The sequence below is a fragment of the Maniola hyperantus genome, chromosome 18 (assembly GCF_902806685.2).
Source record: "Maniola hyperantus chromosome 18, iAphHyp1.2, whole genome shotgun sequence".
Classification (NCBI taxonomy): Eukaryota; Metazoa; Arthropoda; class Insecta; order Lepidoptera; family Nymphalidae; genus Maniola; species Maniola hyperantus.
In genome coordinates, this window is record NC_048553.1 from 10,262,152 (window position 1) to 10,279,104 (window position 16,953).

Genomic DNA, 16,953 nt, shown 5'->3' on the forward strand with positions numbered 1-16,953 from the left:
AATGGGTAATAACGGAGCCCTATTAATGTCACTCTGCTGTTTGTCTGTCTATCTATCTGTCGGCGTGTCACAGGTATCTAGCTCGTAGACTAAATGAGTTACAAACCTGAAATTTGGTATTTAGTGTAAAACGTTGACCCAAAACCAAATATTAGATTAGGAATACAATTAAGTTTATTTTTATAGCTCTCATTTGTGAAAAAGGAGCCAGTTTTTTCTTACCCTAGTAGTTTTTAAGTAATTAAATATCAGTTACTTTAACGGTGAAGGAAAGCATCGTGAGGAAACCTGCATACCTGAGAGTTCTCCATAATGTTCTCAAATGCCATGGCAAAAACCCTTGTTACTCTGAGAGATGAGTGAGCCGTTCGATGGGTTGATCATGATGATGATGATGATGACTCCTATTAAACACTTTCTGGTATGAAAGATAAATCTGGTGGAACACCGAGTAAATAGTGTGGATTAAGTGCAAAAAAGTTTTGTGAGATGACAAAAATTGATTTTGCGCCTAGACATTGAGCGTTAACCTTTGAGTGAAACTTAATAGAATAGAATAGAATAATGTTTATTCGAGGTATATAGGTGGTACATGGTGTAGGCAATATCGTCCTGTACAGCAGTGCAACACCTCGAATAGGTAGGCCACTCAGCTTGTTTTTTTCAATCATTTTTTTTTCATTCAGTTTGTTTCAATCATGTTACACTAGGGTAACTTGCTCCAGTTTGGTTTGCCCCAGAAAATGTATGCTGACGCCATTGAGTCCGTAAAAAGACGTTGTTCTCAAAGACTTCTATTTAAATTCAACAGAGAGCGTGTCCATTCCTCTTATGAAGACCAATTAAAATATTTTAAACTCGATTCTCTATGCATGAGTCGTATGCAATGCTACTGCATAAAATTCAAACTTTTATCAGAAATTAGCTGCTCTGGCGAACTTCGTTCCGCCTAGCAGTCAATTCAAATTTTTTAAAAATTTCTCTCCGTTAGAACCTCATCCTCGGATGGTATATATATCCATATCCATCATTTGACCTTAGTTTACTATCTTTTAAACTTTTATAACATCATTGTACGTACCTAAATCTTCTGTACTAGCCAGTTGTTAACATTTATGCTGTGTATTTTTAGGGGTCCGTGCCTCAAAAGGAAAAACGGAATCCTTATAGGATAACTTTGTTGTCAGTCTGTCTGTCTGTCCGTCTGTCTGTCAAGAAACCTACAGGGTACTTCCCGTTGACCTAGAATCATGAAATTTGGCAGGTAGGTACATCTTATAGCTGACATTTGGGGAAAAATCTGAAAACCGTGAATTTAGGGTTAGATCACACAAAAAAAATTAAATTGTAGTCATGAAATAATAATTAGTATTTTCAATTTTCTAAGTAAGATAACTATGTCAAGTGGGGTATCATATGAAAGGTCTTCACCTGTGCATTCCAAAACAGATTTTTATTTATTTTTATGTATCATAGTTTTTGAATTATCCTGCAAAATGTCGAAAAAATACGACTGTAGTACGGAACCCTCATTGCGCGAGCCTGACTCGCACTTGGCCGGTTTTTTTAGTTATAAATCTCTTTTTAATGTACTTAAATATTTCTTTATGTATGAATGTTGTTGGTTAGTCAAATAAAATAAAATAAAATAATTCAAATAACTATAATTTTCCACTGGTCTGACGGCTCCGTGAGTTAGTCCTTCCGTGCACTCTACTGTCATCGGACTGGTTCCCGGGAGCTCATGGGCCCTGAAGCCAGTTCCAGGGCTAGATGGTGACGCAGGAGGCTTATAATTGTTAGGGTTCCGTACCACAAAAAGAAAAAAGGAACCCTTATAGGATCACTTCATTGTCTGTCTGTCGTGTCTGTCAAGAAACCTAAGGGTACTTCCCATTGACCTAGAATCATGAAATTTGACAGGTAGGTAGGTCTTATAGTAGGTAGGCCTTAGATATAGGCTTTAGATATAACGGAAAAAATCTGAAAACCGTGAATTTGAGGTTATATCACAAAAAAAATTAAAATGTGTTCATGAAAAAAATATAATTAATGTTTTCAACTTTTAAAGTAAGACTACTACACCAAGTGGGGTATCATATGAAAGGGATTTACTTGTACATTCTAAAATAGATTTTTACTTATTTTTATGCATAAAAGTTTTTAATTTATCGTGCAAAATGTCGAAAAAGTATGACTGTAGTACAGAACCTTTAGTGCGCGAGTCTGACTCGTACTTGGCCAGTTTTTTATTCAGATACAAGTTAGCCCTTGACTGCAATCTCACCTGGTGGTAAGTGATATAAGTTGGAAGCGGACTAACCTGGAAGGGGTATGACAGTTTTGATTATACCCCTTTTGGTTTTTACACGGCATCGTACCGGAACGCTAATCGCAAGGCGGTACGGCTTTGCCAGTAGGATGGTAACTAGCTAATGGCAATTTTTATTAAGGCCGAAACATTTCTGGTTGCACCATACAAAACATACTTACTTCTGACAAGATTTGAGGGTAGGACATTCTTTTTTCGTAAGCTCCTCCCCTTCGCGAAGCCACTCTTGCTCAGCTGAAATATAACCATTTCGTTTTAACATCTGTAAATTTGACATAAAATATATAATATACCCATACTAGAATTAATGCGAATGTGTGTTTATTTATTGGTTTGTCCTTTGTCGCAACAGAGCAACAGATTGATGTGCTTTTTTGCATGGCTATATAGTGAAAGACCTGGAGAGTGACAAAAACATATTTTATCCCGGAAAATCAAAGAGTTCCCACATGATTTTTAAGAACCTAAATCCCCACGGACGACGTCGCGGGCATAAGCTAGTTACGTGAAAAATTACCAGTAAGCTCTCTTTGATGTTTACTCTGTTTACGCGGCGTAGGCCCCGCTTCTTCGCCTGATGTACTTAGCTCTTCACACTAAAACAAAAATAAAAACAAATTTGAGAACAATTATTTGTTTTATCATGGTGGAGTGGAATGTCTCAAAACTCTCATAGCTTAATAACAACATTTTAAATAATGCCGAAGCTGTGATAGCCTAGTGGTTAGGACGTCCGCCTTCTAATCAGAGGTCGGGGGTTCGATAATAATAAAATAAGTGGTGTGTGAAGTCTACCAATCCGCACATGGCCAGTGTGGTAGACTATGGCCAAAACCCTTCTCAGTCTGAGAGGAGACCCGAGCTCTGTAGTGAGCCAGCGATAGGTTGATCATGATGATGATAATGAAATAATACCGTTCTTATCTAGTGTTAATGAACTCCGTAAGTCGCCAGCAATGGTTGTTGAAGATACCGTGATGCTGATGCATGCTGATGCTGCAGATGCTGTGTCGTTATAGGTGTCATAGTTGCTCCTAAGAGACCTCCTCGTCGATAGTCGCTATAGGAGGCGGTAGGGCACTAATGTCCTCCCAACCGAAATTCGCCCACCATGCCAACTGCGCCGGAGATATAGTGCACAAGTCTGTACGCAAACACAAGTTCTACTCCCTATTCCCTCACTCTCATAGCCCGATGGGACGGGAAACCGACACAACCGGAGAGAGACCAGCCACAGGATCGACGACGGCCATAATATGTACTCTCCGAGGCACGAGGGTCAAACACCGGCAAATAACTAAGCTAACTCCAGGCTGAGTTTTTTTTTAACTTTTTTACTGGCCCGACCTGGGAATTGAACCCAGGACTTCATCATCAGCAATCGATCTTGCTAACCACTAGACAAACGAGGACACTAACAACTTACCGGATCATCATCAGAGTTGGTCTGGTCCATGCTAACACTGGCTTCGGAGGAGCTGCGGTGGTGCGGCTTGCAGGCGGGCGGCGCGAGGCGGGGGGGCTCGGGCGCGGGCGACGCAGCCCCGGCGCCGCATCCCCCTCGGGCCCACATCGCGCGCATTAGCGCTGATGCAAGGTAGAGACTCTACCGAGAAAAAAAAAAAGTAACATACAGGATCTCGCGAAATAACGTTGATTTAGCTTCTGTAAAAAGTCAAAAGTCAAATAATTTATTTGACTTGCGTGTAAACGACGTTGCGTGCTTAATGTATCGAAATATTTTAAAATTTGATTCCAACCCTAACGCAGTGGGTGTACGGGGAGATACGAATTCCCCTTCCACCCACTGGTGGGAGAAGCCGGTGGGCACGGGTAGCTCCTCCCGTTTTATACAATACAATATGTCGTTAAACCACGAAATAAGCTTAAAATAATTATTTTCGTACCTGTTCCGTATGTTCCTTAGGCGGCAACGCACATAGAAGACTATACAAATGCGTACAGGGCTTGGGTGCTAACGCTCTGATGAACCCTGGCAACAAGTCGTACACTTGACGCCCGCAGTGCTTCAACTGTGCGGCCGCCCACACCAGCTCTACATGCTCTGGAGTCACTCGGCCCTCCACTGCGAGGAACTTTAGTATCATGTGCGATTGCTTGATAACCTGCAAACAACAATGTGCTGGTTGTAAAAAACTGGCCAAGTGCGAGTCAGGCTCGCGCAATGAGGGTTCCGTACTACAGTCGTATTTTTTCGACATTTTGTAAGATAATTCAAAAACTATGATGCATAAAAATAAATAAAAATCTGTTTTAGAATGCAAAGGTGAAGACCTTTCATATGATACCCCACGTGATATAGTAATACTACTTCGAAAATCGAAAATACTAATTATTATTTCATGACCACAATTTAATTTTATTTTGTGTGACATAACCACAAATTTACGGTTTTCAAATTTTTCCCGAATGTCTGCTATAAGACCTACCTACCTGCCAAATTTCATGATTCCAGGTCAACGGGAAGTACCCTGTAGGTTTCTTGACAGACAGACAGACAAACAGACAGACAACAAAGTGATCCTATAAGGGTTCTGTTTTTTCTTCACAGGCACAGAACCCTAAAAAGTAAGATTAATAAAAAAAGTTATTAAAGTCGACCAAGTGCGAGTTAGACTCACACACGTAAGGTAAGGTCCCGTACCATCGTAAAAGAAATGACACTTTTTTTTTTTTTTAAATGGCCATGACTATTCTATGAAAATAGAATAGTCATGGCCATTTTTTAAATTTTATTATTTGTTATTATAACAGCAATAGAAATAAATGTTATTATAACAGCAATAGAAATACATATTCTGTGAATATTTCAACTCTCTACCTATTATGGTTCACAAGATATAGCCCAATGACAGACAGCAGAGGCTTAGTAATACACTGTCACCCGTTGGCACCTTTCTACCTTTCACCTTTTTACTCTGAAGGCACAAATCTATTGACAATAAATTACACAACAGGCAATCAGTAGTTTGTTGGTTTGTCCTTCAATAACGTCGCAACAGAGCAACGGATCGACGTGATTTTCTGCATGGATATATTTAAAGACCTGGAGAATGACATAGGCTATATGTTATCCCAGAAAATCAAAGAGTTGAACACGTGAATGAAGTCGCGGGCATCAGCTAGTATGGAACAACTTTATTAAAACTGTAAAACACAACAAAATTTACCTCAACATGCAAATTAGGTCCAAACAGGTGTTCAATGATATTATTGAACGTCAACCAAGCAGCCAACTGCTGCCCCGCAATCTCCACATCCGCAGCTGTCTCCCCCGCACACAGCTCATTGTGGGCAGCTATATGAGCATTGATCTGAGCCACACCAGCTAGACGCATGGTTAGAGTGCTACTGTTGAAGTACTTGAATGCTAGAGCGAGGCCATCTTCGTCGAAGGATAGGGGTGCATCCAGTGGCTCTTTGGCAGCACCCCACATGAAATCTGCAATATTCATACTAATATTATAAATGCGAAAGTGTGTCTGTCTGTCTGTCTGCTAGCCTTTCGCGGCCCATCCGTTCAACCGATTTTGACGAAATTTGGTACAGAGATAGCTTGGAACCCGGGGTAGACATAGGCTACTTTCATCCCGGAAAATTAAAGAGTTCCCATGGCATTATTAAAAACCTAAATTCACGCGGACGAAGTCGCGGGCATCAGCTAGTTACCAAATAAAAAAAACTAAGTAAAATAGTGTTTTTGTTTTATGGGCAATGAACACAATGAACATCTGAATATATAAAATGAAAAGCTGGCTGACTGACTGACTGACCGATCTATCAACACACAGCTCAAACTACTGGACGAATCGGGCTGAAATTTGGCATGCAGATACCTATTATGACGTAAATATCCACTTAAGAAAGGAATTTTGAAAATTCAACCTCTAAAGTGGTAAGACAGGGATTTGAAATTTATGCAGTCCACGCGGACGAAGTCGCGGAAATAAGCTAGTAATAAATATAACTCAATTGCCATTCGGAACTTAAGCAACCCACATAGTTTTTTTAATCAAATATTATTAAGGGACTTTTATAGGCGACCTACATATATGCCATATTTACTAACTAAAACTATTATTAAGTAAGTAGGTACATCAAAATACTAAAATGTTCAAAGGGTTGCTAAAAATAGAGTTGAAAATACCAATATTCATAAAATTTAAAGTTAGTTCATAACATAGTTTTAAAGCAGCTGGCTATTTTAACTGTACTAAAGAAGTCTTCTTCCTGTAGTAAAGAAGAATTCCAATCACTACCCATATTATAAATGCGAAAGTGTGTTTGTTTGTTGGTTTGTCCTTCAATCACGTCGCAATGGATCGACGTGATTTTTTGCATGGGTATAGTTTAAGACCTGGAGAGTGATGTAGGCTGATAGCAGCTGAGTAGATGTACTTTTTATGCCGGAAAATCAAAGAGTTCCCACAGGATTTTTAAAAACCTAAATCCACGCATACAAATACACCAGCATCAGCTAGTTGGGTGTATAAATGGACAAAAGCCAACTTAAATTATCCCAGTCCTAGTTGCAAGTGAACCACCTTTTTATATTCTCCATGCCATATCTACAACAAGGTGCTTGATGGAAAAAGACAGATTTTAATTCCATTTATTAACTTTAGGTTAATCTTTGTGGAGAAGTGAATTAGCACCTTAGTCAAAGTAATCAGCAAAATATAATATTTCTCACCTGCCATAGATTTCACAGCCGGCACCCTCAAATCTTTATCCTCCAAACTGCACATGTACTTTAATATCTTACTTCTCAATGGCATAAAAAGTTGCGCCACCGCTCTAAAGTTCAACCATAGCTTCAGATTACCTACAGCTGCCACTATCGCATGAGCCATAGACAAAGGTAGAGTGGTTGGCGTCGCGGACTCAAACACCGACGTCATGGCACACACCCCTCCCAACTTACAAAACAAACTAACATTCTTTAATAAATATGCAGGTATTTCTGTATCATGCAGATCACAGTACGAACTTAGATTTGATATTTCCTGTGCTGACAAGTCATCTAGACGGCTCAGAGCTGTGTGCTTACAGGCTAGATATAAAGGAAAGTTTAGGAGGAATATTTTTGAGACTATATGCATTAGCTTTTCTTTCTGTTGCATCGACCATGACTCCGGGTTTGTGTTTGAAGTTGCCGGTTTGTCACTAGCTTCGTCTTCAACTTTATCAGTAACTTCCTCTGGTTTTGTACTCTCTGTTTCCGCACTATCTTCTTTCTTTTCACTCCTTTCTTCTTCATGCTTAGAAGTAGTTGCAACATCCTGCTTTTGTGTATCTTGATTTTCAGGTAATGGTTGTGTTTTAGCAGATGTTATTAAATCATCTTTAAGTTGTTTTAGCTGACATACTGACAAGCAGAGTATGCTCTGGACCACTAGATAGAACCTCTCAAAGTTTTTTGCATCTCTATAACAGCACATGCATTGCCTAAAATTGTATTAAATTGTTAGTTTCTATGATTGGGTAAAATACTGTTAAATATGAATAATAATAATGAAACTATTGGCGATAAGCGGAGTCAATTTTTCTACTTATATATCATATAAATATCTACTACATAAGTAAAGGGTGTGTATTACAGTATCAAATAATTGTTAATTTTTCTGAAAAGTTTTCTTGAGATTATACTTGCACTATGATTTATAGTAGTTAAACATAAAATATGTACCTTTGAGGCCAGGAAAGTATATAATTTAACACAGTTTCCAGCTCAGATTGGCTTATTGTGGGGTACTGAGATACATCGTCAGTTAGTCTCGTTTCACCTGCAACGTAAATTAAAACGACTGAAATACAATTCTGTTATAATTCGCATTGATACTGCATGTATGTAGACAGCGTTAGAGCTTCAAATAATACGTAAAAATAAATAGACCACAAAATTTCGAAACAATGTAACTTACAATTTAATAAAAGCTGTGAAAACTCCGGACAAACATCACACATTCTCAAAGTTTTTAGTTAATAAAAAGCGAAATATTGTTAAAATATTATCGCAACTGTTATTGTGGCTAAAATATTGATCATCATTGATATTTTCATATCAGAAAACGAACACTGCCTCGCAAATGTCACAGAAACGTTCCACCATTGTTGACGATGTTGTCAAAGCTGCGTTTTGTTACACTCAGGTTACGCGCTAAGTGATTCGGGTTTAAAAATATAAGGACATTAAAAAGGATTAAAAATTTAATTGTTAAAACATTTGATTTAAATTTATTTCGCGTAAAACCACATTACAGTAGGAAGTAGATCAAATTATTAAATGAAATTTATTCTGAAAAATTACACTTGAGCAAAAATTAAACGTACAAGGCTAGTGTTTGACGTTCAGAAACTAAACATCGCAAATCGCTTATAAAAATCCTCACGGTGCCGCTAGACATGCTGCAAGCATTGGCGAGATTGGCAAACATCACGTATAGTCCGTACAAAATGACTTTCACGCGCCATTTTAACGATGAGTCAACTGTCAAATCAAAATTACAGTAGTTTACCCATAGTTCACATTTAAAATAAGGGCTAAAATCGTACTTTTGGCATGAAATTTGACCCAAGAAGTAAAAATGGCGCGTGGAGAGTTAAATTTACGAGTTATAGTACTTTCTATACACCACAAACAAACCTATAAACACAGTATTTGGCTATGGTTTGGCTTATAGATCGACCGAAAAGATTCCAAATCAAATGAGTGAGCGCCACTTTCGTTCTTGTGGTAACACGGTACCGCAATATTGTTGAGTAGAGCCAGGCGTTACTTTGTGGAAATCCATGATATACAATGTACCAAAAACTTAATTTGCTATAATCCGCTGAAACCGATCAAATCTGTTGGTGCAAACTTTGCAGTTGTGGATTGTAAGGTCTCCATATCCTGAGGATGCTCCGGTGTCGGGGAGAAACGTGCGTCGAGTGTGTTTTGGGATTTGTGTGGTGCGTACCTATAGCTTGCTTGGTGGCTGGTTTTTCATGCATGTTTAGTAGTGGGAGTGCGGGTGGTGCGTTATCACTCGCATGCTACATGTTGTACCATACCACACAGATTTGATAGATTTCAGCGGATTATACCAAATTAAACTTTTGATGCATTGTATATTATCATAGATTTCCCCGAAGTAACGCCTGCTAACATGTACAGCACAAAAAAGATTTTGGCAGACGTTGAGAGTGCGATCTACTACTACTAGCTAACACCTTACGACGTGTTTCTCGAGCTTGTAGCTGGCATGCGAGTCTGCCGTCCTACTTCCCTTAAAGGGGGAAAAATCATACTATCTGTATGGAAAAATCAAACGCCATGCGATCTACGATATGCCTTGTACTGGCACGTGAGGTACTGGCAGTATCTCGATACACATGCGAGCAGCTCGTTTTTGCCAAGTAACTGGCATGCTTTCGTGCATGTAACAAGATGTGTATCACCGGCTTAATGCTACGGCTAGACCATAGTCATTTACTCTATTGTATTCTGTCAAAATCATCGCTGTGTCATTGTGTCAAATTACAAATTGACATGTTGCGACATAGATGATGTTTTCAAAAAACTTGACAGATACGGGAATAGATAATTTTTTATGCGATGGGTTAGGCTGATAATTTTATAGTTTTTCTAAATAAAAAGAAATGGTTCAGTTACTTTATATTATTGCCAGTTTGCATGTGCTACTGTGTCCATTTACAAAAGTCGAGGAAAGCTTCAATATCCAGGCTTCCCACGATATTTTATACCATCGGTTTAACCTATCAGAGGTATAAAAGATAATCTAATTTTGGATTCTTATGTTGCGCACTCGGGTTGTTAATATTCTATTTTTTTCCAGTACGATCATAATGAGTTCCCGGGTGTCGTGCCGCGCACTTTCATCGGACCGCTTGTGATTTCGGTACTGTCGGCACCTGTTGTCGGAGTGTTGCACTTGTGTGGTATAAATAAATTTTGGATGCAATATGTTGGTACGTATTTACTATTCTAATACGACTGCGAGTTGATTGATACAGACATAAATCCGTCTCTCTTTGTTTTATAAATAAACAAAACAGACATTAATTTTTTTTCGATGTCAGAATGTGTTCAAGTCGCGATTTCACGCAATGATATAGTCAATATAGTCTAAGATGAAAATATACGCACTTGGAAGGAAAAGTATTTCTATATCTGTATATCAACAATCTAAATTGTTCACTCCTTGATTGGATAGAGACGCATAGGAATTATATTGAAAACTGAAATGGCGTGTGCTTAAATTCCTTTGTACCAGCTGTTATTGGTACTGTGTCAAACATGACCTGCCCATTGCCATTACAGCTGCTTTATTAAACAATGTTAGTGATAAGTTTTCTTTGTCTAGATAACTATACTATAGATACTTGAAAGAGATGCAACATAATCTACCCACCCATTGTAATTAATTGCTGGCTCACTACTGAGAATGGGTCTCTTTTTAGAATGAGAAGGGTTTGGTTATAGCCTACCACATTGGCCAATTGCGATCGGCTGACTTTACACACCTTTGAGAACATTTTGGAGAATATGTTTCCTCACAATTTTTTTTCTTCATCATTAAAGCAAGTGATATAATTACTTAAAAAGCACATAACTTTGAAAAATTGGAGGTGTGTTCGCGAGATTGAACCCTCAACCTGATTAGAAGGCTGACATATTAAATTGCTATCTTTGCACCCACCCAGTATATCAAGCAACTAAGAATTTGTGTATACATGCCAACTGTTAATCTTGTTACCATTTTTTTTTTGTTAAAGAATATTAGCCATGTTAAATGACTAATATTCCCCTTTCCTCTCCAACTAAGTGTCAGGCTTGTGCTAGGAGTAGGTACGACAATAGTGCAACGGGTGGGGTTTGAACCGTCGACCTTTCGGTTTTCAGTCCACTCCTTTACCGGTTGAGCTATTGAGGCTCTCATTGAGGCAGAAAGTATATGAAACACTGTTGTTTTGCTTCCAGTGAGGCTAACACTAGCTCTGTCGGTGATAGCAGCATGGAGCCGCCTGCGCAGTGCTCTGCAAAAGCAGTTTGGGCACACATTCTCCTGGTGGTTCAGTGTGATCAGCGTCACACAGTACCACTTCATGTTCTACATGAGCCGTCCATTACCTAACATTTTAGCTCTACCCCTAGGTAAGTTTGCTGATTATAGTAGTACTAGCTTACGCCCGCAACTTTACCTGTGTGGACTACAACAATTTCAACCCCCTATTTTACCCCCTTAGGGGTAGAATTTTCAAGAATCCTTTCTTAGTAGTTGACTACATCCTAATAGCTATCTGCATGCTGCATGAATTTCAGCACGATCTAGTCCAGTTGAGCTGTGCATTGATAGATCAGTCAATTAGTCAATCAGTCAGTTAGTCAGCTTTTCCTTTTATATATATAAAGATTAAAGCACCTAAATTGAAACCTTTTTGTGTGATGCTGCATTCAAAAAGGCTTGAACTTTTGTAATGAGATGTGCAGTCATTTTTAATTCTATTTTTTCCAGTTCTATTAGCAATGGAAGGATGGCTAGTAGGAAGACACAAACAGTTTATAATAATGTCTGGAGCCTCTATAATCATATTCCGCTCTGAACTAGCCATGCTGTTTGGGTTATACTTGATTATAGATATTTTTTTCAAGAAGATTGATGTTAAACCGTAAGTTTAAGATCTATAATATTACTAGCTGATGCCCGCGACTTCGTCCGCGTGGATTTACGTTTTTCAAAATCCTGCGGGTACTCTTTGATTTTCCGAGATAAAAAGTAGCCTATGTGTTAATCCAGGGTATAATCTATCTCCATTCCAAATCCGTCCTGTAGTTTTTGCGTGATTGAGTAACAAACATTCGAGTAACAAACAGCTGAAACCTTGTAGCAGCAGTGGAGCCTTCTGGGTATCATACTCAGGAGTCTGTTGACGCTGCCACGCGCCCATAGCACCATTGCATATTTTTTGTACCAAAAAAAAAGAGAAAAGAGAAAAGTGGACAGGGAAGCACTTATCTCTATGAGAGATCTCTACCAGTGACCATTGGCAGTGCGAGAGGTTGTAGAATAGGTACAAAAAGAAGATAGAAAGTTATTTTTTTCATGTGACTACAAAAAAGCAGTCTATTATGGTGTCAGCAAACATTCCATTCCATTCCATTCCTACGCTACAGAAACGAGGCAGCCCCATAAAAGCTCTAGAAGTATTAATACTTATTACTTCCATTTCAGGTTAGTAAAAACAATAATACTATCTGGTACAGCCTTAGTGGCACTTACAGTGATCGTGGACTCGATCTTCTGGCGGCGCCTGCTGTGGCCCGAGGCTGAGGTGTTCTGGTACAACACCATTCTCAACAAGAGCTCTAACTGGGGTGTATCCTTTATTACTAATAATAAAATTTATTACATTTTTGGTTTTTAAGAAATTGAAGCTGAATTTTTTAGTTGTGAACAGATGTCTTAATTGAAATAAAAGGTCCAAAATGTTACCGTCCTATAACAAAAAATAATAAAAGTTAGAAAATGTCTGCTATGAAAAAATTAAAAATTGAAAAGTGTTATTCTTTTACGATGGTATGGAACACTTCATGTATAAGTAGATTTAGAGTAATAAATCTGCCATAACCCAGTTAGCCCACTTTAGCCTCTCTGCGAAAAGAAGTTAGTATGTATAGAGTTCTCTCTCTCTGTTAAGTAAGTGAGCGTTAACTATTTTGAGTTACCAACCAATCACAAACGTATGTTTTCTGATTGAATTTCGAGAGAGAGAGCGCTATACTGACTTCTTTCCGTGGATAGACGGCGGTCATTTATTACCACTAAGAAAGATGCTAAAGGCTAAAAAATGTACTTAATAATCTATTCTTTATATGCATTTCCTTACATACACAATAACAGACATCACCATTCCTCTGGTACTTCTATTCAGCGCTACCCCGCGGCCTCGGCCCCAGCATCGTCTTACTACCCATAGGCCTGTATCTGGACAGACGTGTCATACCTATTGTGGTCCCTGCCCTGGTCTACATTCTGCTATTCTCTTTCCTGCCTCACAAGGAGCTTAGATTTATAATCTATGTATTCCCATTGCTCAATATTTCGTCGGCCGTCACTTGTTCCTATGTGTAAGTATAGTCCATACAAAATGAGAATTAACTTACCATTTTAACTCTATATGTCAAAACTAGCTTATGTTCACGACTTCGTCCGCGTGGATGACATAAATTTCAAACCCATATTTTACCCCCTTAGGGGTTGAATTTTCAAAAATCTTTAGCAGATGTCTACGTCATAATAGCTATCTGCATGCCAAGTTTCAGCCTGATCCGTCCATTAGTTTGAGCTGTGCGTTGATACATCAGTCAGTCAGTTAGTTTTTTCTTTTATATACATTGATTTCTTTAAATTTTGCAGATATATTCGACGGACGAAAGCACCAATTTACGAGTTATTGTTCTGGGCGATAGTGATGCTCATAGTATGTAACATCGCCTTCTCAGCCGCGCTGTCTCTGGTCGCCATGACCAACTATCCTGGTGGAGTGGCTATGATAAAGTAAGTCGTTTAATGCATTATACTGTATGGGAGCAGATGTACGCTCGACCGTAACAATAGGAATATGTGGACTTTTATTATGACAGGGGAGAGTTGGTCTATTGTATCTTGGAACTTATACATTTCGAGGTCGCAAATAGTCGTTTCAACAGGTTTCATTCAGTTCACCAGTACGTCAATTTATCTCTTACATCATCCTTAATTGTTTGCGTTCCTTCCCTGAAAGTATTGCAAACATACTATTTACGTTACATATATTTACATACTTATTCCTTAATAATGTTAGTTTTGATTTACTTTATTGTTTACAGATTTCACAAGTTACTAAAAAGCGAACCCTACGTCCACGTACACATCAGCAATCTGGCAGCGCAGACTGGCGTGACAAGGTTCACGCAAATAAACGACCATTGGACTTACAGCAAGAACGAATCCTTACAAGTAGACCAGTTGCAATATTTTACACACTTACTCGTCGAAGCAAAGAGTAAATATTCGCCAAACCTTAAAGCGTTCTCTCAAACACATATAATTTTAGATAGTATAGAATCCTTTTCACAAATCACTATGAATTATAAATTGATACCACCTGTTAAAATTAAAACTAAGCCAGCAATCTTTATATTAGAAAGAAAGAATTTCAAAGAAGTACCTTACCCTGCTAATATTATTAGTATGCAAACAGATGAATTATATATAAAAACAGAAAATAGTCAAGTGAACTTAGAAGAAAAAGAAATAAAACCTGATATAAGCGAAGAAGTAATTGATGAAAAGCCTGAAACTGATACCGATAATTCAGTAGAAGAAAATGTAAATGGATCAGATGAAGAACAAAAAACTGATGGTTCGTACGAGGCTATTGATGAACCTGTAAATATTACACCTGAAGAGATTACCGTAACGGTAGTTAGCGATATTGATAATGACAGTACTTCTAGGGAAGAACTGGAAGATAATATAATACCACCATTCAAGTCTAAGAAAGTTGTGGATGATGTAAAAACATTAAATAAACAAGAAAGAAAGAAAAGGGCTATAGCGAAAATAAAATCTGAAACTCGGAAAGAGGTTGTAGCGTCGGCGAAAGAGAAATTAAAAGAAATAATGAAGCGACATAAGCATATCGCTGATGAGCTTTCTGGAAATATCATATCAGAGGATGTAAAGACTGAAGTAGTGCAAGAGAAGGATGGTAGGGGAGATATACCTGATGTTGAATTAACACAAAACGACGAAACTTCTGCTATTGAAGAGGTTAACGAAACCACTAATACTAATTCTGCGGAAACTATTATTGAGTTACAAGAAGCAGTTAATTATCAAAATATTAATACAGATTCGATAGTAGAAGAGGTAATAGCGCGTTTGTTGGAGAGAAAAATATATGATGACAAAACTATACCAGAGGACATAAAGATTGAAGATAGACTGATTATTCAAAGAATTGTTGAAGAAATTCTATCAGAAAGAATGAATTATACAAAAACAGAAAATAAAGCGACGGAAAAGAAATAATACAAAGGACCATAGTTCATTGGAACTGGTGATCTCTTTTTAAATATTTATTGTTATACACAATATCATATATTATGTGAGCCTGAGCATCTTGGTAACTCTAGTCTGTGCTTTGGTACCCCTAGTGCAAGTATATTACGAATAGATCGATGAACGTGTATCCAAAAGTCCCAATTCTATGTCCAGAAGGGCCGAATGTTCTGGCGAACAGCGTACTATACACGATTTACGAGTACGTGCATATTTCAAATTCATGCGATGCTTGTGAACGCGATGTATTGACGCCCAGTGCCTCGCCAACGCGCAAAGTAATATGTAAGTCAATGCAAACGGGCGTATTAATTCGCGGAACGATTCGCGGCGAATTCGCCTCTTCTGGACAAGATCACTAGGCACGTGAATTTCGATATTTATCAAGTTGTAATAAAGTTAACCTATCGCTTATTTTAGTCGTCTGTATCAGTGATTTTTATTACATAAAAATTTATTTTTAAAGACGCTGCGCGCTAGTTAAGTATACCCTATCCATGGAAAGAAGTCAGTATAGCGCTCTCTCTGTTACGTAATTCCACACAAATGATAGAGCCAAAAATCTTAGTGGGCGTTAAGTGAGTCACCAACCAATCACAAACATGTTTTCAATAAACATTTGAGATGTGTTTTCAAAAAAGCATTTAAAATTCAATTAGAAAACACAGCTTCGTTTGTCATTGGTTGGTGTCTCAAAATGGTTAATGACCACTGAAATTTTTGGCACTATCATTGTATGGGATTACGTAATAGAGAGAGTGCTTTACTAACTTCTTTCCACGGATAGGGTATAGTACCTATATTGGAACTCGACGGCGAATTTTATTTTTTAAACTCTTGTTATGTATTACGCACTATACTGGCCATTCCAAACAAGATTTTTTTGATGCGAATGATAGCCAGTGTCGTCTGTGAGCTGTCTGGAAAACAATTTTTGTTTGGAATAACCATTCTAACTTAAGGGTACTAATGATTTTACTATGTAAATAACAACAAAGGTTACCAAGTGCGTTTATATCGTAAGTGATTGCAATTTGCAATAAGATTGCAATTGATGTGTAAAAGTGCCAAATAGTCTATTATAAACATTTTGTTAATAAAATATTCTATTAAAAATGTCTTTTAATCAAGAACATTGAGAATCCTTACAACGGTGTCAGGTATCAGGGAAGTGAGAACAAAAATCTTCGCACATTACAGACTCGACGCTGACTGCACTCTAGACTCGACTCACAGTAAAGCATAGAAATGTGAGCTTTATATCTTGCACTTTACGGTGGAATTTTCAATATTTAATCGAAAAAGTGTACGGAGCATGGTCTACGCGTCCAGCGTCGTAGACTTCAATAACACACGATATGAAGTAAAGCTCACATTTCCATGCTTTACTGTGAGTCGAGTCAAAGTGGAGTCTACGTCAAGTGTGTGTAATGTGCAGAGATAATATATTTACTTATATATTATTCTCCAAAAAATAGCCGTGATAGT

The 16,953-nt window shown here is 38.0% G+C and overlaps 2 protein-coding genes across 8 annotated transcripts in view; one reads left to right on the forward strand and one right to left on the reverse strand.

Moving 5' to 3' along the window:
* Nucleotides 1-8,467, reverse strand: part of puf (ubiquitinyl hydrolase 1 puf) — a 70,561-nt gene extending 62,094 nt beyond the window's left edge. For all 7 annotated transcript variants that reach the window (XM_034978354.2, XM_069504501.1, XM_069504499.1 and 4 more), the window contains exons 1-8: nt 8,278-8,467; nt 8,043-8,139; nt 7,047-7,801; nt 5,524-5,795; nt 4,240-4,458; nt 3,759-3,938; nt 2,850-2,928; nt 2,494-2,566 (exon numbers count right to left, since the gene is read on the reverse strand). In XM_034978354.2, coding sequence (XP_034834245.1) covers nt 2,494-2,566; nt 2,850-2,928; nt 3,759-3,938; nt 4,240-4,458; nt 5,524-5,795; nt 7,047-7,801; nt 8,043-8,139; nt 8,278-8,320 — 1,718 coding nt within the window. In that variant the 5' untranslated portion in view covers nt 8,321-8,467. The remainder of the gene's footprint in view (nt 1-2,493; nt 2,567-2,849; nt 2,929-3,758; nt 3,939-4,239; nt 4,459-5,523; nt 5,796-7,046; nt 7,802-8,042; nt 8,140-8,277) is intronic.
* Nucleotides 8,468-9,912: 1,445 nt separating this feature from the next.
* Alg12 (Alg12 alpha-1,6-mannosyltransferase) lies at nt 9,913-16,581 on the forward strand. Its single transcript, XM_034978015.2, has 8 exons — nt 9,913-10,123; nt 10,195-10,327; nt 11,340-11,513; nt 11,875-12,028; nt 12,592-12,736; nt 13,261-13,487; nt 13,777-13,917; nt 14,229-16,581. The coding sequence occupies exons 1-8, from the start codon at nt 9,998-10,000 to the stop codon at nt 15,433-15,435; spliced, it is 2,307 nt and encodes a 768-aa protein (XP_034833906.1). The 5' UTR covers nt 9,913-9,997; the 3' UTR covers nt 15,436-16,581.
* Nucleotides 16,582-16,953: the final 372 nt, after the last annotated feature.